The sequence below is a fragment of the Emys orbicularis genome, chromosome 11 (genome assembly GCF_028017835.1).
Source record: "Emys orbicularis isolate rEmyOrb1 chromosome 11, rEmyOrb1.hap1, whole genome shotgun sequence".
NCBI lineage: Eukaryota > Metazoa > Chordata > Testudines > Emydidae > Emys > Emys orbicularis.
In genome coordinates, this window is record NC_088693.1 from 38164818 (window position 1) to 38191012 (window position 26195).

Consider the following 26195-nt stretch of genomic DNA (forward strand, 5'->3'; position numbering starts at 1 on the left):
GTAAAGGGTTTCTTATGTAATCTTTGTTGGAAGATAGCCCTTGTGAAACCCTTAGGGTATCTGTTTGCTTCATACATGAATCACTTTATCTTTAACGTAAAGGTAGGCATAAAACTTAATCTAGGTCTTAATACACTGAAGTAAAATACCTAACTTTTCATTTGACTTTTTTGAAGTCACTGTTTTAAAGATTTATTCTCCCATCCTTTTTATTAGACTTTAGGTGAGTAATTCCCATTAATGCTAACGATAGCTGTTCAGTGAAATTTCCCGAGTATTAATGTACAAATATACCCCTTGAATGTTCTGCTTGGAGCATGTACTGCTGTTAAAGAATGAACTGCTGTTTATATACTATCGGAGCAAAGCAGATCCATCTCTCATTGTTCTTGTGCAGCATAAATAATAATGTGCATCATCACTGTATTTTGTGTTGTTTAGGAAAAAACAAAACATGTTCTACAGATTCTGGTGGCTTTTGTGGATACTAGGACAGCATGTGTTTTTGGCACAAAATCTCAGTGAAGACAAAAGAAATGGAGTAAGACAACAAAAATCTAAGCACTTTCTGTCAAATGCTGTAGAAAAATATCCCAGTCCAAGTGATCAAGGTGAATTTTAACACATTTTTTCTTAACATTTATGCAGATTCTAGACTGTATATTTACAACCTGCAGAGCTACTCCCACTTACAATTTCGTTTGCCATATTTTTACACTTAGATGTATAGTTCACTTGGGGTGGGAGAAGAGCTTAAAAGAGCAAGGTTGGAGGATTCTTCTGTTACATTCTCAATATGTTTGGCTGTCAGCCATGGTATTATCAGTAAAAGAAAAGTGGCAGATATACATTTATTCAGAAGCAATTTTCCTAGGTTTTCAGAAAACTAATATTGCCTACTTTTCACTGTATTAGGCCCTGAGCTTGCAAACTTTTATGTACGCACTTAGGTTTACACACCTGTGCAGGATAGGGCACGAAATGAAGTGTTCTAAAGAGTTCAGTGCTCTACCTAGTCAGAGATGCAAGTCTATGAATATATTTATTAATTATTTGTATTACAGTAGCCTCTAGGGGTCCCAACAGAGGTTGGGGACCAATTATGCTAGGCGCAGTATGCACACATTATAGTGAGAAACAATATGCCTACCTTGGAGAGCTCACAATTGAAATACACATGATAAAGACCAGGAAGAAAAACAAAGGCACAGAAAAGTAACGTGACTTGCTTAAGATCATACTGCAGGTCAGTGGCAAGGCCAAGAATATGACCCAGATCTCCCAACTTGCCATCCAGAAGTTAATCTTCTGGGTCCCCCTCCTGGTAAGATACCAAGTAGGAGTTCTGAATGAAGGTCTAAATAGCTTCAGAACATTCCTCATGGCAGAGGATCATACCACTTTCAGAAGATTTCTTCTTCCCCAAGAAGGTCTCCCCCAACTTCAGAAGGTTCCTCATCCCATAGACTCTAAACCTCTCCCAAATTTCAGAAGGTTCCTCATCCTTATGTTTATTATGAAAGTATTCTAAAACTTCCAGAAAATTGGAGTTCCATTTTCAAAGCCTATTATTTACATACAAATATATCATTTTATGAGTAACATAGCTTCCTAATGTAATTAAACTCACTTATCTACCAAATTTATTCCAGATGAAGATTGCGTTCTTGAAATAGCTTTTCTACTGGACAGTTCAGAAAGTGCTAAGAACTATAATCACGAACAACAGAAAAAATTTGTATTAGAAACAGTGAATAGTATGAAAGAAGTGCAAGTCAATTCTGGACGTACTCTCAGCTGGAGGATGGCCTTACTTCAGTACAGTAGCACTGTTCTCATGGAGCAAACTTTCCGAGACTGGAAAGGTCCTGAAGCTTTCAAATCTCGCATTGCTCCCATAACCTATATAGGCCATGGTACCTACACAACATATGCCATAACCAATCTCACACAACTGTACATGACTGAAGGAACTTATGGCAGTGTGAAAGCAGCTGTGCTCTTGACAAATGGAGTGGATCATCCAAGAAATCCAGATATTTTTGCAGCTACTGCTGATGCTAAACATCAAGGAATAGTGTTCTTCACAGTGGGAATGACCAGAGTGGCTGAGGAGGTGGCCAATGTTGCCAAGCTTCGACTTCTGGCCAGTGTCCCAGCATCAAGGTTTGTTTTCAACCTCCAGGAGAAAGGAGTTGTGGAGAAAATTGTGAAAGAAATGGTATGTATGGACAAAGGTTTGAAACTGTTCTAGCCAAATATTTAAAAATATTTTACTGCTCTCTTCCCAGTGTTTTTAATTTTTGGTGTTCTTTTAAAAAAATCAGTATTTTATGGGTAGAAGCAACACTCTGAAGTTCAATCTGATACAGTTCAATTGTCATTTGTCATCATTCCAAAGCACAAGCTTCTCCCTCACTCTCCTCCATGGATCTCCCCAGCAGAAATATTCAGGCTAGAGGCTGGAAGTTGAATTTGCCCCTAAAAGATTTGGGATATTTTTGTAATTTTTTTCCTCAGAAAAGGTATTTTAAAACTAGTTTTCTTTGTTTAAAAAGATAATTAACATTCAAATTCTTTCTTCTGCAGCAAGTCAGAGAGATTATATTGCTTTAGTCACAGAGGCCAGATTCATCTCTGGCATAAGCACTCTTCCATTGACTTTAACGGAGGTATGTCCACTTAGCCCATAGCTGAATTTGACCCTAAATCTCTATAAGTGTCCACTGGAAAACCTACCAGGGAGTCTAGAAGCACATGTGATTCCAGAGTTGAAAGTTTCCTGCACTTCTTCACTGTGTTGTGAACTCTTGACTTTGATAGCATTCCCTTACAAGTGTGGAGTACAAAGCCATCTTCCCATGCCAGTATAAACATGATAGCACAAACATTTGACTGCATCCTAGAGAGAACACTAATAAAAGGGAAAGACTGTCATAGTCAAACTGACAGATAATTGATCTTAAAGGGTCTACAGAATTGTAGGTTATGTCTGACTGCACTCTAACAAGCAACTGCTTAACCTAGCCACACTGACTGCCACTCACTTTGACAATCTGCCTCTCTATCTGTCTACTACCTCTTAGTCACCAATATTATGTGGTGTTATTACTTTAGCACATGCTCCATTCAGTCTGGACTGTTTCTCAGATTAAGCTATTCGGATCAAAGCACTCCCTGGTCCTAAACCATTCTGAGTTATGCCCCTTTTGGCTGGTTGTTCACATCTTAGGGTAAACATGATGCTTTAAGTCAGGTCTCCCCAGCTGTTTGTTTTGATTTATAGTGTGGTTGCTTTATCTTGGCTCCCCTGCAGAGAGTGAAATAAACACCTACAATACTGTGCAACTGAAAGTTACACATTGAACAGTGACAGCAGCATCTGCAAGCTGCACATTAGTCTTGGCAGAAAGCAACTATACAATTAACACCAACTTATCGTGAAACCCATAATTCTTAGTAAATGAACTAGAAATGTTTCAGTAGATCATCAAATAGGAAAGGTTAGACTCTGCCATATTAAAACCTAAAAATAAGTATGATTGATAGCATGCCATATCATAATTGCCTTGTCCCCAAGGCCCATGAAATCATTGGGAGTTAGGCACCTAAATAACTTTGAGGAGCTGGACCTAGATCTCAATGATTCACTATAGATATTTCCCTCAAACCATCTTAATCTTCTCTACGCACTTAATCAAAAGCCCATCTAAATCAATGGGAGTCTTTCTGTTGATTTCAGCAAACTTTGAAACAAGCTGTATGTATCTAAATCTCTTCCACTGTGTTGCAAAATGTAAAATAAGTGTATTTGGGAGTGTTGCTGACTAGTTATTATTGTTATCTGTTGCTATTACTTACTATATCATTGGAGTCATAGTAGATTTTCTGACAGCATTGGTTTGACTAACAGGGTTAGTGTGTGTATGCTTATGTTTGGGTTAACATTACAAAATAGGAACTGAAATATAAAATAAACTAGAGAATTTGATGGAAGTCTTTTAATAACTTGAAATTGTGTTAATTAGTTGCTGAACAAGGAATAGATTTCATTCACTGTAATCAAAGATAGAGACAACAATCTTAGCTTTCTGGATAGCAACATGCATTTTTCCTCTATAGGTGGATTATGACCTGTAATTTCTAATGTTGTTTTCAATGTCTATCTTCACAGAAAGATCTGGCTGAAGAAGGGGTAAGTAATTAACTGGTAAACAAAATATGAGAATTACTATTTAATCATGCTGTCCTGTAAATAGTATATGTAATGTAATAAATATTCATGTAATTGAAAAATAATGTATGAGGAACTAGATAACTCAGGGAGTTGATAATGGGATACAATTCAGTGGGGCTACTCATGTGAGTAAAGTTTCATGTGTTAGTGTTTGCAGGATTGGAGCCTTTATTTCTTTCTAAATTTTAATAGTTTACAAGAATTAGAGAAACTACAGATTTCTGTGGCCTGACATACTTTACATTTTCCAAGGGGGAATAATATCTCAAATATATAGTGATATCAGATAAAGCCAAAGTAATAAGTTTTCATAAGATTATATATTCTCTTAGCGATTAGATATTTAATTAAATTATTTCTGTTGTATACGTAACAGCAATATATTTATAATTGAATAACACTAGATATATAATGTTATGCCTCTCTATTCCATGCAGAACATAGGACCTTCACCACAGCCTTCCATCTTTACTGATCTCTTGCTGCAGTCTAAGCTTCTTCCCATGTCATTCTGATAGCTTTCAATTCTGCCTCTATTGTGCATTTCCATGTTATCCTTGAAGTGTCTTGTCATCTTTTCCCCTGGGTGTTCCAGTCCAAATCCTGTCTTGTTACGTTGTTTGTATCTTTCTTCCATGTATTTCATGGCCATCTCAATCTTCATTCTGTAATTTCCTGTCCTGTCGGCTTCTCTTTCAGCCTCCTTCAGCGTTCTTCATTTGTGATTTTTTTTTTTTCTGGATATCCGATAGAGGTTTTGTCTAAGGCAGCCGTTTATGAAAAATTGGAGTTTAGATATTAGCATCTTAATAAGTCTTCAAGTTTCAGAACCATAGACTAAGACCAACTTTAAAATGGTGTTAAATATTCTAAGTTTAGTTTGGAGGGCAAGATTTCTATTTCTCCAGATCAGCCTTAAAGTTACAAAGGCATGTCTGGCTTTTGCTTTTCTGGCTGTAATGTCTTCGTCTGTTCCACCTGGTGTACTTACAGTTCTGCCAACATATGTGAAACACTGGAACTGTTCTATGTCCATCCTGGAAAGTATTATTGGTGTTTCTTGTTCCACGTTACTACAGGTGTCATACAAAGATGTCTTATGTCACCCACAATCTTTTTACGGCACTAGATTGGGTAATAAGAAAGACCATAGAAGAGCCAAGTGACATAAAATGGATTTTCAAACAGAAGTTAGAGGACATTGGATTTGCAGATGACATTAACATGCTATTCCATATGTATAGAGATATGCAAGGCAAAACAAATTATCTCCAGGCCTGTGCACAATTAGTAGGGTTGAAAATAAACACAGAGAAAACGAAAGCCATGGCCCTGAGAACCAACACACAACAAGAAATACCATAAAAAGAAGAATGACATTGACAGTAACTTTTCCTCTCCTGACCTCTCCAAAAAAATCCTGCTCTAAGCAAAGCTTCCTATAACCTGGCAGGGAGGACAAGCCAAATGATTCCATGAAGTCCTCTAAGGATCTTGTTATGCTAATCAAATTTCCCTCTAGGCATTCAGATAGGATGGTGATGTGTGACAGTACAAAACCCTAAAATGGATTACATGCTGTTGTCCTTGGGAGGCACATTATCTGGAATATTCAGATAACAATGATGCTTAGGTGCCCACTTGTCTAAGTCTTAAAGTTTAACAAATAAATAATTTTTAAAAACCTTAAAACTTTTTCCATATGTATTGAGTCTTCATATTTTATGGTTTGAAAGCATAAAAAAAATAACTACATATAATCACTGTGGATCAGTGATCCACTGGAACAATATAAATGCAAAGTAAAGAGAAAAAATGCAGGACATTTATTAAAATTCATTTTATTAATTAGATTATATTAATTTGCGTATAAGCATTTTGTTTATGCATTTATATAAGGCCAGGTTATGACCCATCCTGCATGACTGTGCAATGGAATAAAGGGGTGTAATAAAGTATGGTGCCCTTTTACTCCCCTGTACCAGCTACCCATACAACAGGTAGCTGTGTAATGGGGGTTGAGCAGCACAGAGCTATTACATTCCCCACCACCACCATCCTGCACAACAACATGCTACCCCTTACAAGGGGGTTGTGGCAAAGTTGTGAGTATGTGATGTGATATAAAGGATTTCTTGGCTTGAGTGTGGGATGACCACATTACTCATGAGTGGTAAAGTAACTGAATGCAATTAAAAGATACAAAGTTGTTTATTCTACAGAAGTAATTCATTGGTGGTTGTAGATTAACTATATGGGAACTGAAATGTTGCAATGTTTTCTGGCTTACCCATTAAAGTGCACTGATTTGCTGTGAACATTTTCATTCAAAGTGTCCCCAAGCTCCTACATGTAACTGTGAGAAAGGGGAAAGAGGCCTTCCTGGCCCTGCCGTAAGTAGCTGTCATTTCTCATTTTCCTTCTGTCTTAGTGAATAATGCATAACGTAATTTGCGATTAGATTTGTTCTAGACATTTTGATTAATCCTCTGAATCTGATCCATGAGACACAAAGTTAGAGCTATAATAAGTATTTCTTTGTACTTACACTGTGTGGAAGTGTCAGATCAATGAGAAATGTGCGGAGAGCTTGCTATTCATGAGCTCCTCCTGTGACATTCTCTCTAAAAGGGAACAGCTGTGTGATTTACGATCTGCCAGAGATCTGCTTTGGTCATAGCAGATGTACCAACCCCTCTCCTCCCCCCCAAAAAAACCCCAAAAAACAAAAAACAAAAAAACTTGGTTAGAGGGCAAAAAGGAGGCTCCATCTCTATGGAAGTGCAGAGCTATTCTACTGATTCAGTCTGACAGCCAGACCAGATGACTCTCATTAGCTCCAAATCAGGAGTATAAAAAACTGAGCTACTTTGAGGCAAGAGGTAAAGAGAGAAAAGGAGAGAAAGGAAATCCTGGAGGGTGAACTGGCTTGAGGTAAGTGTAGAGAAGAGTGGGCTTTCTTTGGAGAGCACATAGAACTAGACCCTCCAAGTAAAGATGCAGGATTGTTTCATTACCAGTCCCGATGAACTAAACTGCAGGGTTTTGCTGTCAAACTGAATCCTGAAGCCTTTGAACTGCCCAATATTATACTCATTAAAATCAAACTGAAGTATAAAAGGATTCTATATTACTTGCCCAAGGTCTCAGAGTCTGAGGCAGAGTTAGGAATAGAACCCAGCAGTCTTGACTATTTTTTTTCAGTGGACCTGTTACAAACACTAAACTTTACTGCCTCTGCCTTCTATAGAATAGCACTCTTAGTTTAAAGTAATATATATTAGACAGTTTTAGTTTAAGTTACAATAAGATGTCACTACCTGAAGAAACAGGTATCTTTTATATGAAACCATACATTTCAAAAAGTTCAGTACAAACATGCATAATTTAACAGTGCTAAAATGAACAACTGTGACCTCTACAAAAACATCTTCATCTGTTTTTCAGATTAAATCAGTCCTAGGTGCTTTATAGAAATGTTAAGAAGAAAACAGGTTTTCTGTGGCGGTGGGCATGTCACTCCCAGACATGCTGTTTGACGTCTGTGATGATTACACTGATTTGTTTAATGTACAGGAAACAAATGACCAAAATATAATTCCTCAAGTACTGCATATGCTGCCAAATAAAATCATTTTATTTAATAACTCCTTTTGCGGTGAAGTTACTTGAACCTGTCTAAAAGTACTGAATGATTTATACAGAATTTGGGATGTGGAGCATATGATATGTGACTGTTTTATTACATAACTTTTTTTGTGTGCTGTTTTTAGGGAAAAAAGGGTCGTCCAGGTGATGATGGGGGTCCTGGCCAGAAAGGAGTAAAGGTGGCATGACTTTTTAAAGATTTAGTAAAAACATCCAATATTTTCATTTGAACTGAAAGAATAATAATGTATGTACTTAGCATTTATGAACTAGGATAGTTCATCTAAGTTATTTAGTCTTCCCTTTCTCTTGAAGTAAAATACACATTAATGTAATTTGCAAACAGAACTTCTATATTAGTACCTTGCATATAATATAATTAAAACTTTGGAAGCAGGAGCTGGTATGCATCCTTTACTATGTACCAAATTATACTAAAGAGAACAATGTAAGTACAGTTTAAAACATTACGTTTTCCTTGTTTGACTGATCTTGATGTTGGATTCTTCATAGGGGGAGGCAGGTCTCAATGGAATTCCAGGAAAAGATGGAACAGAGGTAAAAAGGAAATCAGTATTTTCTCTATTCATTACATTGTTCATTTACTTCAAGGAAGTTATCCCATGTTTGCAATAAACATTACAATAGCCAAGCAGAGTTTTCAGTTCCAGTTCATCATCCAGTGATTCATTAACACAAGAAATAGTCAGAAAAACTAAAAAGGAGTATTGTTGTTTAAAGAATGTGTTTAACTCTTATTTAAAAGTAATGGGAGTCCACAACTACACACTTCCATTGGGGTTATATACTCCCCTCAAATGGTTTAGTCTTCTATATTTGATATATTCAGTTTACAATGTAATGCAGATAGCACTGGCTATCTTCCTTGTTAGGAATTGAAGAAAATTGATTAGGGAAGCAAAGGGACAGAAAGAGAAAAGTATGGCCAACAGAGTTAAGAACAATAAGAATGAGGATTTTTTAAGTATATTAGGAACAAAAAGAATCCTAACTATGGTATTGGTCCATTACTAAATGGAAATGGTAGGATTACCAATAATAATCCTGAAAAGACAGAAGTATTCAATACCTATTTCAGTTCTGTATTTGGGGAAAAACAGAAGACATCATCACAGGATATGACTAACACTCTTTCCATTCTACTAGTATTTCAGGAGGATGTTAAACAGGAGCTATTAAGTTAGACATTTTTAAATCACCAAGTCCAGATAACTTGCATCCAAGAATTTGTAAAGGGCTGACTGAGGAGCTTGCTGGACCATTAATGGTGATTTTCAATAAGTCTTAGAACCCTAGGAAAATGCCAGAGAGCTGGAAGAAAGCTAATATTGTGCAATATTTTAAAAGGATAACCGAGATGACCCGGAATTTATAGGCCTGTCAGTCTGACATCGATCATAGGCAAGATAATGGAGCAGCTAATACGGGACTCAAGTAATAAAGTATTAAAGGAAAGTAATATAATTAATACAAATCAACATGAGTTTATGGAAAATAGATCCTGTCAAACTAACTTGATATCTTTTTTTGATGAGATTACATGTTTGGTAGATAAAGGTAATAGTTGATGTAATATACTTAGATTTCTCTAAGGTGCTTGACTTGGTTCTGCATGACATTTTGATTACAAAACTAGAACAATATAAAATTAATAGGGCACATATTAAGTGGATTAGTGGCCTGCTAACTAACAGAGGCTCTGAAGTACAATGGATAGTGCACTGGCTTTCTAGAGCTGAGAGAGTATTCAAAGGATGCGGATTTGAATCCCATCAGAGTTAGGCTTCTTTTTGGACAGGGTCACCAGCCTGGCCTGGATGGGGAGCAGCTCTAGACATGAAATTTATTGATTTTAGTAAGACTTTTGACATAGTCCCACATGTCATTCTATAAGCAAACTAAAGAAATGTAGTCAAGAATAAATTAATATAAGGTGGGTGAAAATGGATTGAAAGACCATACTCAAAAAGTAGCAATCAATGGTTCACTGACAAACTGGGGAGAGGTATTTAGTCGGGTCCCGCAGGGGTCAGTCCTGTCCAGTACTATTCAATATTTCCATTAATGACTTGAATAATGGAGTGGAGAGTATGCTTATAAAATTTGTGGATGACACCAAACTGTGAGGGTTTGCAAACACTTTGGAGGACAGCATAAGAATTAAAAATGACCTTGATAAATTGCAGAATTGGTCTAAAATCAACAAGATAAAATTCAGTAAAGATAAATTCAAAGTTCTTAGGAAGGAAAAATCAAATGCACAACTATAAAATAGGGAATTACTGGCTAGGTGGCAGTACTGCTAAAGATCTGAGGATTATAGTGGATCACAAATTGAATGAGAGAGTCAACAGTAGCTATTATCATTCTGGGATGTATTAACAGGAGTGTTGTATGTAAGACATGGGAAGTAACTGTCCCATTCTACTCAGTTTTGGTGAGGCCTCAGCTGGAATATTGTGTCCAGTTCTGGGCAACAAACTTTAGGAAAGATGGGGACAAATTGGAGAGAGACCAGAGGAGAGCACCAAAAATGATAAAAGGTTTAGAAAACCTGATCTATGAAGAAAGGTTAAAGAAAATGGACATGTTTAGACTTGAGAAGAGAATACTGAGGGAGGACCTGACAATCTTCAGATATTTTAAGGGCTGTTATAAAGAGGATGATGATCAATTGTTCTGCATATTCATGAAGGTAGGAGAAGAAGTAATAGGCTTAATCTGCAGCAAGGAAGATTTAGGTTAGATATTAGGAAAAACTTTCTAACAATAAGGATAGTTAAGCTCTGGAATAGACTTCCAAGAGAGGTTGTGGAATCCCCATTACTGGAAGTTTTTAAGAACTTGTTTCACAAATACCTGTCAGGGATGGTCTAGGTATACTTCGTCCTGCCTCAGCACAAGGAGCTGGATTAGATGACCTCTTGAGGTCTCTTTCTGCCCTACATTTCTATGATTGATCTCAAAATGTAATTGTACATGGGGAATCATCAATGAGCAGGGTCATTTCTAGTGGGATCCTGCAGGGATCAGTTCTTGGCCCTATGTTAGTTAACATTTTTATCAATAACCTTGAAGAAAACATAAAATCATCACTGATAAAGTTTTCAGAGGACACAAAAATCAGGGGAGTGATAAGTTTTGTGCTGTTAGCTTCAGAGATTTTTGAGGCCATAAGGAACCATTTTGACCATCTACTCTAACTTCCTGTGAAACACAGGCCCAATTGCTTTAAAAGACAACCTAATATATTAAATAGGAGGAAAATATTACTTTTCCATTTAAATGTTGCTATAGTTGGCATAGGGGAGTATGTGATCATAAATGGCAGTGGCGGTAGTGCTTGTGACTGTGAATGTGAGGGAAGGTGATCTGCAAAACACTGTGGTACAGTCTATGAAAATGTTTGAGAATTCCTGTTATAATGAGTTATCAACATTTACCAATAACCGTAGTTGTCACTGTGTCCCTGATCCAGCCACATGACTGACATGTTTTCATTGAATCAGTGAGATTCCACACAGCCATTGGGGTCTACACAGACAGATATCCTTGCAGGACTGGAAACCTGATTTACAATGGAAAGAAGAATATCTGCATTGTTTCATTTTGCCACCTGTAGTTATTAACACTGGGTTCAGCTTTGTAGCCTTTCCACTCATACAACTGTCATACAAGGATTGTAAAAACAAAAATACAGCAGTACTTTCAGAGCTGCACTGTTGTGTGCAGGGCACTGAACATTTCCCCCCATGCTGAGTTTCCTCCAGTTTTTAAAAAAGTTTCGCAACAAGTCTCAAACTTTGATGTCCTCACACTATGCCCACACCACCTCTACCTTTCCAGAAATATGCTTACATTTACGGGAGCGTCAACCTTACCTCTAGAGCTCAAGCCTTTGTATAATTAAAATCTCAGTTTAAAATTGCATTGACATAGGGTATTTTGTACATATAGTAATATATATTATTGTAGATAGCTGTCATATACACAGCCATATTGCCACCTCAATCAGAGATCCAGTGTTGTAGCTGAATGTTTATTAGAAATTTTATGTTTTTTATATAAAGACTATGGAGTTGCAGCTTGTGTAATAGTGTCACAATTAATTTACTTAAATCAGGTTGAAATGTCTTCCAATTTTCTTTGTTTCTTTTCCCAGGGAAAATCTGGCTACAAAGGAGAAAAGGTATGATTTTCAGTAGGAACATTTATTGACATGTTGGTATTGTCTTTTAGATATACACGTCAACATATTTGGTTGGCTGTTCATGAAAAATTGTAGCATTTGGGACGTGTGTTCCAGCAGGAAGATGTAATGAATAAAAATATCCTTGTAATGCTAAGTAAACTTTTTGAATATTTATGGTTTATTTCCTAAGGGGGAAAGAGGTGACTGTGGCACTCCAGGGATAAAAGGTGACAGAGTAAGTATCTATCTGCTTATTATACTTTAGGGAAAACATTGTTATAGAATACTATTTCTCCTAATGTACAGTGAAATGGAGTATGGAGAAGTTATGGGACACAGTTGCCTGAGATTTAAAATGTGGTATCCCTGAATAATGCACATTGTGGTAGATTTAGTGTAAATGTTATTTATAAAGCTGAGGGAGAATACAGTTGACAAATTTTAAGGTCAATCAAATAAAGAAACTGAACAAAGGTAATTTTTCAATAATTATTCCAGCTGCTCTTATATTTTAGTGCTGTTGCATTTAGGGCACAAGCCTACTTCCACTTCAGACACTGGCAAGTCTCTCATTGACTTTGGCAGGAGCAGAATCAGGCCCACTTTTAAAGGGGGAAGATGGACTGAGGGGTGTATGACTATGAAAATGAAAACCAAGATTTTAATTCCAGCAATGGGCTTGAAGGTTCAGTGTATGGTAGTTGTAAATATGTTTAATGAAATAGATGTAAAACTTGACCATGCAGGATCCTGGTATCTGACTTCAAATTCATTCTCATACTATGATTTAACTACTATACTGTATCCCAGTTTTCATATTTATGCAGTACTTTCTTGCAAGTTGTTGACTTCTTGATTTCTTTTCTTGATGTTCTTTGTACTATATTTTAATGTATCCAAATATATTTTAGAAGTTTTAGATTTTTCTAGGCACTTTTTTCTTCTTGCTTTTCAGGGTCCAGAAGGTCCAGTTGGTCACACAGGATTAAGAGGTCTACAGGTAACAAACAGCACAGACATACTTTGCTTCCTTGGTGCTTTGAAAAGCTTTGAAATCACTTTAGTTCAGAATATGGCCCAGCTGAGGTGCCTCAGCTGCTTAGACTTCTAGAGCCAGTCCCATTCAAAATATTCCGTGTCTAACACACTCATCCTCTTTCATTGCAACATTGACAGGGATTTTTGGAGTTCAATGTAGACAACTGAATATTTTTGTTCTCTGATTATTGACTAGCAGAAACGGTAGAGTGTGCAGGAGAAGAGACCCCACAGCAATGGAAAGACTGTGCTGTTGTCATGTCTGATGCTGTGGGCAATACTTAGCATATATTTATTCATGAATTGAGGCCTCAGGTAGTTTGGCCTAATTAGAGTATAGATCTCTGCTGCGCATCGGAGACTTTGTTCCCCCCTGAAAATGTGTTTATTTTAAATTTAATATTTTAAGGATTGATTTCACACATTTGTATCATTTGTCTAATTCAGAGTGTCATATTCCGCATCTCTAGGATGGCAGAACAATTTGACCTTGTCATCTTGTACTTCCTTAAGGAAAAAAGTCTAAGACACTTCTGGGGCCCAATTCTGTTCTCCCTACTTGGGCAAAATGCCTGGGGTGTAATCCTGGCCCCATGGGAAAGCAAAACTCCCATTGATTGCAACAGGACCAGGATTTCATCCTCATTGTCTTCATTGATCCGAATAAGGAGCAGGTGACTAAACCCTTGATTAGGCAGAAGATGAAAATATGCAACAAGTTTTAGTAAACAGAAAGCATATAAAATGTTAGGCCTACCAACCACTGTCCCTTCATAACCGAGTAGTTGATTTAAGAAGTAATATAGGAAAAGAAATAACACTGATAACTTAACAACATAGAGCCTTATCCTTTAGGAGCACTGGGCAATGGACTGTTGAAATAAATGAGCGCACTAGTGAGATGTGACCCATATAAATCAAAGCAATTGGCTCAGCCATCCTCAGCTGATGGAAACTGGCATAGGTCCATTGAAGTCAATGGAGCTACCAAAGTCAGTGAAGCTATGCAGATTTATACCTGCTGAAGATCTAGCCCATGTTTTCTAACAGGGGTTGAAAGTCGTGTACATTGATAAATCATACTCCCATATTATGAAGGAATTAAAACAATCCAGAATATTGCCAGTTTGCACATTTTGGATCAGTTCTGTTCCCACTGGATGCAATGAGGTTTTGTGACTTAAAATGGCCTGTTCTTGTACCTAGTGTTTTAGGAGAATCTGTCATATAAGCAAACTTGTTATAGTGCATCATAAAAATCAATAACAAAAATCAGAACATCTTTATGCAAAATATGCAACCAAAGAAAGTCAAAGTTACACATTTTAAATAGATCAAATTTGCCATAACACCCTTTTACTGGGAGCAGTGTTTTGTAAAAGAACCCCCAAACCATAGGTGCTGAAACTAGGGATGTGGGGGGTGCTGCCGCACCCCCTGTCTTGAAGTAGTTTCCATTATATACAGGGTTTACAATTTGGTTCAATGGCTCTCAGCATCCCCACTTTAAAAACTGTTTCAGCACCCCTGCCCCAAACCCTACATTATTAATACCTAGAGGAGCTTGCAGTATTGTCATTGTTGCAGTGATGATGTAGGTAAATTCTACCTGATGACTGTTTACTTTTATTCTACTTAAGAAAGAGCCAAGTGCTGTCCTCAGATGCTTACACACCACTAGCTGCATTCTTGCATACAAGGGCAGAATTTAAATTGTGTTTAGTTTTGAAGTGTTTGTGACAAAGATTTTCATGTGGATTGCAGGAAATTATTGCTTGTTTCTCAAAAACCCCTTGCTCTGAAAGCCTGGAAAATTCTGATAAAAACATTTGTGTTTTAACAGGGTTCCCAAGGGCTACCCGGAGACCAAGGGCCTGAAGGTGTGCAAGGATCAAAGGCAAGAATAAAAAGATCTCCTCTTTTTTAAGGTTAAAAGACACATACAGTTATCCATACCACAATAATACTCTTCCCCACTTTCACTTTTCACTTCTGTTCAAGGGGTTTGGCTAAATGGGGACTGCAAGTAATTCATCTATTCAATATCCCTGCAAGTTACCTAGCAAAATCTATTACTCTACTCCTGGTGTTTACTACACTAGATTCAGCTGGACATTGTCTCTTCAGCATAGTGACTTATATCCCATTCTTCTAGTACTTGAACACTTAAAGTGCAATATTACTCCAAAAATTATTTGTTGTCTCTTACCACTTGATGTATCAGATGTGTTCAATTTAGAAAACAACATGTTTTACTTGTAAGTGCCAATCATGGAAATTCAGCCTGGGATCTGAAAGCCAAACTGTGTTCCTTTTGGATTGTACATTCTTATTAGTAATACTAATTATGGCACTGGATCTTATTGAATAATCTTGTTGATTATGCATGAAAAGGGATCGAATCCATTTTGTTCTCCCATAGCTGAATTGGCTCCGCAATGCTAACAAGAAGTAAAAATCAAATCAGAACTTACATGTGTCAGTAAGGTAAACAAATCAGACTTGGAATCTGCACCATGAACAGATACGTTGAATAAGAAGGTGCTATTTTTACATTATCAGTCTTTTGACCTTTCACAGGAACTCTTTTAGGGTAATATCACAAATTCCCTTCTCTTCCCTTTGGACCACCACAAACAGGATGGATGCTTTTAAGTTTCTGACACTAATGTGTTATTTCAGGGGTCGGCAACCTTTCAGAAGTGGTGTGCCGAGTCTTCATTTATTCACTCTAATTTAAGGTTTCGCGTGCCAGTAATACATTTTAACGTTTTTAGAAGGTCTCTTTCTATAAATCTATAATATATAACTAAACTATTGTTGTATGTAAAGTAAATAAGGTTTTTTAAAATGTTTAAGATTAAATTAAATTAAATTAAAATGCAGAGCCCCCTGAACTGGTGGCCAGGACCCGGGCACTGTGAGTGCCATTGAAAATCAGCTCGCGTGCCGCCTTTGGCAAACGTGCCATAGGTTTCCTACCCCTGTGTTATTTATTGGGTCCTCTCCACCAGTTCACCAGTACGACTCTGTGCTACAACATACAACTGGAAGTAAACTTTCCCTTTAGGTTTCCAGGGACGTAAAAGGCAAGATCTCACCATCCTGAGATTCTGTATCCCCTGGCCCCTGCCAGCCTCCTCCCTTGCACTTCCTTCTGCCCTTTAGCTGTTGATGGGTTGATTGTTCTCATTAGCTCATCAGCCTCCTGACTAAGTAAGCCATTGAACATCCCATTCCCTCCAGTTAAATCCACTCCAAGGGGGAATAGCTAGTACCTTAGTACTAAGAGTCCTGGTTCAGCTCTAGACTCCCAACACTGTCTCACAGGCAGAGACTGAGCCCGATTCAAAAAGATTTCTGACATTTATATGGATAAGAATATCCAGAACTGTTTATAATTAATTATGATAACAACGTTGGAGGGAATATTAAACTTCATGCTTCAGGGTATAAACCTATCCCTGTCAATTACAGATCAGATGAGAACTAATGACGGGGGCAAATTATCCCACATCTATCTCCTGTGGGATTCTCACACCTTCCTCTGAAGCATCTGGTACTGGCCATTCTCAGAAAAAATATACTGGACTAGATGGACTACAGGTCTGATCCAGTATGGCAGTTCCTATGTTTCTAGGACTCCAGTCTTCTGCAGAGCTACCAATCCTGCAGTTAGGACTTGTCACCATTTAAGTCAATGGGAGTTTTTGCCAGTGACAGCAACAGGAGCAAGATCAAGTCCTTAAATGTAGGCTTCAAGACAAGTATAAAAATAGGCAGGTTATCAGTGGGAGTTAAGCACCTAAATATTTTTTTTAAATCTGGTCCTTGAGTGTTAAGTACTATGGGCCTGATCCAAAGCCGACTGACGTCAGTAAGTGCCTTTCCATATACCTCAATGGGCTTTGGATCAGACCTCTAAATTCCAAGGTTCAGTCATTTAATTAACTAACTTTTAAGTTAGAAACTTGTGGGTATACAGGGTTTCTGAGTATAATCCATAAACAATACTGGGAAAGTGCCCTCTTTCTCCTAGTGCTTCATCCCTTTTCTAATGCTAACATTTTGTGGACCAAGTTTTCTTTTCACTATATAAATCCAAAATGCTAAATTCTGGCTTTTATTACCAGAAGCACTCACCACTCTTTAAAATAACAAGACTGAGGCACAGAAGTAATAAAAACAAGAAGATTCAGAATTAAAGATACCACAGTGTCACTGAATCAGAAACGTTAGAAATAAGAAAGAGCTCTTAGGGCTAAACCTGCATACCCTTACCTACATGAGTAAGTCTGAATCATGTAAAATCCCATTGACTTCAGTGGCTCGACTCCTGTGAGAAAGAATGACCAGCTCAAGACCCAGGTAATCTAATCTATTTCACTACCATTTTGTTTTTTTCTAATGCCTTTTGTAATCCCATTTTGACCCATGTGCCTGAATCTAGCTGCCAGGGCTTGCACCACCAGGGCAGGAAATAGCTAGCTTTTTACACAGAATGACTTAAAAGGACTTGGGGAGAAGGCAATGGATTGGGTCACCAACAATGTAATATAATACCAGTGGGTTTGAAATATTTAATTCCTAACAGGAGAAACAAAAAAAACATTGTGATTAATATTCAAAATTTGTTCTTTTTAGACAAATTGCATGAGTCTGGTTCTTCTAGAAACCTACAAAGCTTTGAAATGTTTTAAAAGCAAAATTGTTTCCTTTTTATTTTTTAAAAAGGGTGAAAGAGGCCTCCCTGGGCCGCCTGGATTGACTGGAGAAACTGGAATAGGATTGCCTGGCCCAAAGGTAAAAATGCTAGTCATACAGTATACTGTGCATGCCTTTGTAAAAGAACAAAAGCAACAGCAGCTGAATATATAAATCTTTCATATATCATTGGATTAAGTACAATAAACGTTAAGATTGTGATACCTGCAAAGTTATTCAAAATGTTCATAGATTAAAACAACAACAAAAACCAACCACCACTTTATAGTATTGGTATAAATAAAACCAGGGAGTACATGACTAATTTAGTATAGAGACACACATATTGTCACAAACAAAATAATATTCTGTTCTGAACACACTTGGTGGTCCAGATAGTTGGCACAAAGAATACGAGCTTACTATAAACAAAATGTTAGCCTTCTGAATAAGGGCTATATCTGGTTTATACTGTACTGGGATTGCTATCACCATCTCTTTCTAGAGCAAACATTGTAGTTTCTCAGTTGCTGAAACTCTGCTGAGTTAAGGTTCACAAGGATTCTCCATTCAGTTATTTTGTCAATTATCTGTCATCAAAAATCATAATTTAAAAATGTTAATATCAAACACAGACTTACCAAAAAACTCATAGTGCATGCTGTATCTTATGCATACGTGTAGGTCTGAATCATGGTCCAAATTTAATTTCAAGCTTCAGTTTCAAAACCATGTTTTAAAACGGAGTTTATATAAGGAAAAACATTTTTTCTAAAATAAAAGCAAAGCAATGCTGTGGCAGATATTGCAATCACATGCAATATCTTTGGGGACCATATTGTACTAAGTCTATGAGTGGTTTATGTATGATTGTGTTCTGCTCCATGGGGGAGGGTTACCACAGCTCCTCCAGGTACTAAAAATCAGTGAGAGATTTAGTTTGTGTTTCACCTTAATCACAACTCTAAAGAGGTACCACCTTCTGGAGTGGTTTGCATATATTGATTCAGACTGGGTTTTCCAGAGACTAGAAGACAAAGGAAGGATGTTTGATATAAAAGAATGAGCTTGAACTGACACAGGGCCTTCATTCTGATCCAGAAAACAGACAGGGCCTTCTGTCCAAGAGCCTCAACCTTTGCAGAAGGGTTGAAAAGAGTTTGACCAACCAGGGCCCCATAAGGTTGATGGGTGACCTCTGGTAAGCTTTTAGAATGCGCATAGGAACTTTTATTGGTTTTTTTATTATGTTCTCTCTCTAATGTTTTACCTTAAGAATAAAGGTGCTTGCTTAGAAAGCAATGGATGGTAACTTGTAACTGCTGGCAATACACTGGTCTTAGCCCTTAGAGAGTAAGCAAAGCACAGGCACTGGCCCTAGGCAGCTGGGGATATTGCAGTGTAAGGCAGGGAGCTGTGCAGCCTTAAAATGCCAGTTAGGAGGGAGAGAGACATGGGCCTCTCCCCAAGAGCGATGACTGCTGGGATCCAGAAACCTTAAGTGGGTGTCTGGCTGTCAGTTACATATGTTAGAGGTGGTTCTAAGCACGTCAGAATAAGATCTGATAGATGGTTATAAGTAAGGGTACGATTTGATCACAGAGGTCACAGATTCCATGACTTTAACAGATGTCCACAAATTCTTCAGCTTCAGTCCCCTGCAGCAGTGCTTGGACTTCAGCTTCAGCCCCACTGTGATCATACCCTGATTTTGTACATTTTTACCATGACTGTTCCAAGAATTTTGCCCAATTTTACCATGACAAAATCATATCCATAGTTATAAGCCATGGTTATAAGCAAGCTATTGATGTATTGATGTATCTACTGGGTCTTATGTGTTGCCAGGGAGGTGAGAAAATTAGGATTTGCCTCACTTATATTCAGGTAGATTAAACGCCCAGACAAAGGATACCTGATTAAAAAGTGTTTATATATTGTGCAAATGCAAATACCAATACATAAAAAACAAGCTTTTAAAAATATGTCTTTGTTGGAAGGGTGACATTGGCTTGACAGGAAGACCAGGCCCTGTTGGCCCACCTGGAGCTGGTGAGCCAGGACTACCGGTATGTTCTGTGTTTGAGAGCTGAGAGAGGGAAGCCCTCTGAAGGCCCACATGTTAACAAGTACTTGCATGCTAAATTATGCCAACTCTTTTCATCTTTAGACTAGTTCTCTCTTATACACATGAAATTGTCTATGACTTTCATCACCCTTGGTTGTTTGAGGAACCTATCTCGAATTCCTTATTTTAAACTGTGCTTCTACTCCATGAAGTAACTATGAAAAATGGCATCTTCTTACTTGAAAAAAAATCTGCTCCTGCATGTATTCAAAGCCGTATCTGTTGACTTAAGATTTTACTGCTTTTCACTCCTCTTAACGTTGCAGAGCCTGCACAGCTAAGAGAGAGGTATCTGGGTTCTGTTCCTTTTTGTGGATCATCAACCCAGTTCTTTTGTTACATTCCAAACAAGTGCATCTGTGCAATCCCCGTAAAGGCATTCAGGTTGCATAGGTTTCCCTAAAAATCATAATTTGGTCAGCAAAATCAATGACTGATGAAGAAAAAACCCACACATGACTGGGTTTGTAGGGTTATCAATGAGGAATCCTGCCCTTCCCTCTACATATCTTTTTACTTGTAAATTGAGTACACTTGAGGCAAACCTGAGGCCCACTTTACCATTTTTCAGAGTCACTTTTCAGAGTAGAACCAATCTTCAGAGTCAAGTACAATCCCTTTTCCAAATCAGTGTGGTTTAGTAAGCTGTTCAATGTACTCTGGGCTAAATTCTCTTCAGTTCAATGAGGTTGTACCACTGTAGCCGTGATATAGTCCAGGATTATTCAGAAGTAGCTTTTCCCCCATGAACAGGCAGAAATTTGTAAGAATTATTTCATACAACATTTTCTCTTTAAAATGAGAAAGCTATATTTGATGAGAAATAGACTGACCTCAGCCCAGCTTGAAAAGAAATTCATGCAGAAGAATGAGTGCTTCTTGCTGAAGGGTTCTGAATCCACAGAGTAAGCAGCTTTACTAAATTATACACTAGTGACAGTCAATCAGTAAAGGTACGAAGATTCCCCCTTCATCACCTGTGCTAGTTACCCATACTGCAGGTAGCTACATGGGAAAGAGCAGCCTCTGTGGAGGTCATACATCCCCTATTCTGAGCATGTGGACGAGAAGAGGTGGTGAATGGACGGAGACTTGGCTGTATCCCCATATGCCAACCACCATAGCTGCACCAGTGCACCAGGAGACATACAATGTACTAGGTATAGGACTGACGTCACTCAGGGTATCCTAGTACAGAGAAGAGGAGTTGGAAGCAGATTATGGCAACAATGCATTGACCTATACATGCGACTCCTGGCAAAACAATAATAGAACTCTCTGCTCAATTTTTGTCTCAGGGCCAGATTCATGCTCCATGCTCAAAGTTCTCACTGGGAACGCCACACTGGAGGCACAGCAGAATCAATGCCCTCAATCTTTTGAGGGTCCCTCCTTTCTTTTGCAGGTCCTACTTGCTTTACAATCATTATTTAACAATAAACTATCTCCAGCCCTCTATAAACTGTAAACTCTTCTGGCAAATCATAATTCTGGTAAATTTTTTTGGAAACCCGAAAAAAAATTACAAAATTGAAATGCACAACTGTTTGAAGGGGAGTTTCCTTTTTATTATTGAAGGCAGTAGGATTTTCTCCACCTAAAAATTAAGTATAGTTCTGAAGCTGTACACAGGACCCTCTCCAACTACAGTTAGCTTCTATGGATTCTAATTTACTGACGTACTGAAATCTGTCATTCTGTGCCTGCCACTTTCCCAGAATAAAGTTGAGAGGCAGACAGACGCAGGGAGCCACTGTATAACAGGCCTAATATATGAAGATTCTGGACCTGTCTTTAGCACAAATCTTTGCCCACTCATATTTGCTAGACTATGCTCCCACCAGCAAGTATGCTGTTGTTTTGTTTATACCACAGAGTCGTAGCTCTCTTCACGTAAACCTTCTTCCACATTATTTTGTGTGGCCTTTAATCTGGTTCTCTCTGCATAGTATATTATGCTCAAATGCTAATAATCATTAATAATAATTTCCAAAATGAACCAAAGGATGGGGAGGAAAGAATTAAGAAGACGAGTAAAGAGAAGGAATTTTCAATGACTCATAAGTAAGCCACTAAGATAATCCTATATAGCATGTCATAGCTGCAGGCCAGAATGCTTTCTTTGTTGATTTATTGTGACTATCACGTTACCGTATTATTTTGAACAGGTTATAACTATGTACCAATTCAAAGAGGTGTTTAAAAACCAACAGCAAGACTTATTGCTCTGTTATCAGTTTGAATAGTTGATATATTTTCTAGGCTGTTTTAAATTTATTTTAACAGGGGCCTCAAGGACCTCAAGGGATTCAAGGAGAAAGAGGTTCACCAGGTGAAGGGCTTCCAGGACCAAAGGTACCGTAACAGATAGTATATAAGGCCCGATCCTGATCCCATTTAAACCAGTGACCCACTTTCCATTTACTTCAGTGCATACAGGATCAGACCTATGGCAAAAAAATTAGCTAGTCAGATTAGCCTGCAAACTAACCCTCTGGGGCAAATAGGCCACTCAGTTAAACTAGTACAAATTCACTGAAGCCAGTGGCTCAGAATGTTACCTCTAATCAGAGCTGGCCTTTGAGGCCTCCATAGCCTGTGGCCTCTCCCTCCTGCTTTGGGGGACCTTAAAAGGGGAAAGAATTGGAGCTTTAATTTTAAAATAGCCTCTTGCACCTTACCTTGGAATATAGTCTTGAAAACAAACTAATCTAAAGTGATCCCTAGAGTGAAAACTTGTCATTGATTTTTCCTAAATCTTTATACTCAGTCCCCTTTACCTTCATCCAGTGCTGGCATTTAGGGTTAATGAAAATCTTGGCCACAGGTCCCTGAGTTTGTGGAGAACCCCAAATCAGCTGAGGGCAATACCTCCCAGGCTACTGTTGTTGGCATTCAGATACGGTAGCTCATTGATGAGGGGACAGCACTAGAAACATTGCTAGCTCTCTTCCAGATGCTGGCCTGAAGCTGAGCCAACTCCTAGGCTGACAAGCCAGTGTGATCTTTGGCTACAACAGCAGACAACTAAATAGCATGAGAGATACAGCAGTCTAGGCATGGGATTCACAAGGGACTCCCATTCTAGCCCTGTCCTGAAACTGACTCCCTCTGTTGCCTTCTATGTAACTTTCTGCTTTATTATCCCCATTTTATAAATGGAGACTGAATCTTAAATACCTCCCGGGTAAACTGTAATGATTATGTAGTTATTATGTGTAAATTCTCTACAAATGCTAAAAGTCACCAGAATTCACATAAAACCTTCCAGTGGTTGGGGACTTCATGACTCCCAAACTCCCAATGTGCTTGAACAATTGTCCCTTCCAGAACTTTTTAAAAAATGTTGACAGCCATGCATAGCCCCAAGCATGAGCAGCTGGACTCCACTGGAGTGCAGGCAGAGGGCCTAAAATGTGAAATGAGTCAGGTAAGGTTGAGGTATATCCCAAAGAACTAACTCCCCTCAAAATCTCCAAGGTGATCCTGGGCATAGTTAGTGGTGATCATGGTAGTTAGATGTCAGTTATGTTTGGGGGAGTGGTGAAAAATCATTTTGCAGGTATGTCCACAAATGCTAATATTGGTTTTCCCTCGACTCAAACTCTCTTGCATTTTGTTTAGCCCAATACTGCAATAGCTGGGTTTGATTTTGGCTGTTGCTATCAGAATAATCATTTTTACTTACATTCATCGCAATTTCTGATATATATTTCAGGAAGAATTGTAGAAGTTCTCTGATGTTGTTAATGTTGATCACTTACATTTACATAGCAAAGATTAAAATGTTTTAAAGAAAACACAGACAGAAATCACTCCACCACTACTGAAATACAGCCACTATTTAACAGTGCCAAGCAACACTGCACAACAGGTTAAGGAAGTGAAGAATGCATCTAACTGAAGCTACAGAGAGAATTTAGATAAGCAGAATGAATGTATTTTAACCAAACTGGAATTTGGCCAGGACAGCAGGGTTATTAGCACTCCTGTGCCTACAAAAATGCACTATATTTTACTGCCAATTTGAAATAAAGCCAAACATGTATCAACAGATTCTATATTATTGTATGATCTCCAATCCTGTTGCCAAGTATGTCAGGTCTCTGACATTAAATCATGTATTTTAGAAGTTGGTTTGTAAATCTAAAACAATTTATACAATTGCTTCTTCTAAGAAAGCTTGTTTGTTAAAAGATTAGACTTCGGTCAGAGGAAAACATATGCCGATGTCCTACAGTAGTAGGAGAAAGGAATGTTATTTTAAGTAGGAAATTTCAAAAAAGTAAGGAAAACTAAAATGAGAAATTTGATTAGTGGGGGAAGGTCTTTAATTCTGTTGACTTCACTATGTAGAACTATGATAATTTGCATAATTTGCTTCTCCTATATGCTTTAGTAATAGAAATACAAAGAAATTCAATCTTTTTCTCCTTATTAAGTTGCATTTTCCTTAAGACCTCCTTTTGTAGTTAAATTTTATTTAAAAAATTATTTGTGTGTATGACGAACTCTTTTTCACTAATACCCCTTGTCTATTTCTTATCACCTCCCATTTCCATCACTAATGCTTGGCTGCCATACTGAGAAAGCTATTTGCTACTCTCAAATTATTATATTGAAACAATGATGCAATGTGGACTCAGTGCTGAAATCCTTATTCAGGCAAAACAATGAGGGTCAAATCCTGCTTACCTTATTTCACCAAGACTACTCACATGAGTAAATGAGCAGAAGTCAGCCCTGAGCAGGTTATGAGGCTTAGCCCTGCTGACATTTAAACCATTGATTTAAATGGAAGCAGGATTAAGCCTAATGTGCTTGAAATGAAAAGAAGGGTAAAGAGAAGCTTGTTAATTTCTTTTTTGTGATCAGTCTCACACTGACGAGTGTTCTTGTCTGAAAAGAAGACCTCTTTGGTACACCAAGAAACAAAGAAATTCAGGCACTGCCTTCTTGTTCTTGTTTTGACTTCCATCATTATACTACCACTAGTCTCTCTGATTTGTACTGAAGAGAGTAAATAACCATGGATTGCTGAAGTTAACATCATGTAATTTTTTTCATATAGGGAGAGCGTGGTTTTGATGGTCCAAAAGGACCTCGTGGCCAGCCGGGCACTGGCATAAAAGGTGAAAAGGTGAGCAATAAATATGTCAGGCAGTTAACAAATTGCAAAGGAATCTGAATGCAGTGGGTGTTAATATTAGCTACAAAAGATGTAATGAAGCAAAATAAAGAATTTGGTATCTACAATAGCAGCCGCACAGTACTTATTTTGTGGTGAGATTTATAGCCAATAAACTGCCCCAACCAATTCTAAGATCTCTTCTTAGTAAAATTTGAGACGGAACAAAAAGTGATTGATTCTGTGGGAAAGTTAAGATCTGGAATAGAGGGGGGGGGGAGGGGAGAAGAGACTGTAACAGTCGTTTACAGCAGCTGACCAGCAGGTGCAAAGATGTATACATGGATTCTTTAGAATCATAGAATAATAGGAGTGGAAGGGACCTCGAGAGGTCATCAAGTCCAGTCCCCTGCACTCATGGCAGGCCCAAGCACCATCTAGACCATCCCTGACAGGTGTTTGTCTAACCTGCTCTTAAATATCTCCAGTGATGGAGATTCCAGGGCTTGGTGGTCATAGACTCAGCAGGTGAGTCTGCCGCACTATAAAACACAAGCGGGAGAAGAAGAAATGTGGAGAAGGTGTAGGGTCAGAGCCTCAGCTGGTGTATATTGAAGTAACTCCATTGGCTTCAGAGGAGCTATGCCAGTGTACACCAGCTGAGGATCTGACCCAAATTGTTTCCATATCTTTACAACGTTAAGCAATTGTACTTTGTTCAACAGGGTGAAATTGGCCCACCTGGTTTACCTGGGCCTATTGGGTTATCTGGCATTGGGATTCAAGGAGAAAAGGTGGGATTTTCATTTTTAAAGTATTTCTGTAATATTGGGAGAATATTTTAATTTTAAAGATTAATTTTAAAATCTTTTCAGGGGGTAGAAGGCCCAAAAGGACTGCCTGGTCCAAGAGGGCCACCTGGACAAGGGCTACCTGGATCAAAGGTAAGGAAATTCACTGATGTAAGAGGTACAACGGAAATTTCTGGTTTTAGCATTAAATGTCACATATAAGAAATGGCTTGATTTTATGATGATTCTTAATAAAGTATTGAAAGTAAATAGGTACACTGATTCAGCTACAATAAGTTATTACTTTT

The 26195-nt window shown here is 38.0% G+C and overlaps 1 protein-coding gene across 1 annotated transcript in view; it reads left to right on the plus strand.

Moving 5' to 3' along the window:
• Positions 1-454: 454 nt before the first annotated feature.
• The window catches only part of LOC135885787 (collagen alpha-1(XXVIII) chain-like), a 73201-nt gene continuing 47460 nt past the window's right edge, over positions 455-26195 (plus strand). The window contains exons 1-16 of the mRNA XM_065413692.1: positions 455-611; positions 1653-2221; positions 4175-4195; positions 6571-6630; positions 8011-8064; positions 8399-8443; positions 12069-12095; positions 12289-12333; positions 13054-13098; positions 14980-15033; positions 17871-17939; positions 19841-19909; positions 22255-22323; positions 25040-25108; positions 25822-25890; positions 25972-26040. Of these exons, the coding sequence (XP_065269764.1) occupies positions 455-611; positions 1653-2221; positions 4175-4195; positions 6571-6630; positions 8011-8064; positions 8399-8443; positions 12069-12095; positions 12289-12333; positions 13054-13098; positions 14980-15033; positions 17871-17939; positions 19841-19909; positions 22255-22323; positions 25040-25108; positions 25822-25890; positions 25972-26040 (1491 nt within the window). The remainder of the gene's footprint in view (positions 612-1652; positions 2222-4174; positions 4196-6570; positions 6631-8010; positions 8065-8398; positions 8444-12068; positions 12096-12288; positions 12334-13053; positions 13099-14979; positions 15034-17870; positions 17940-19840; positions 19910-22254; positions 22324-25039; positions 25109-25821; positions 25891-25971; positions 26041-26195) is intronic.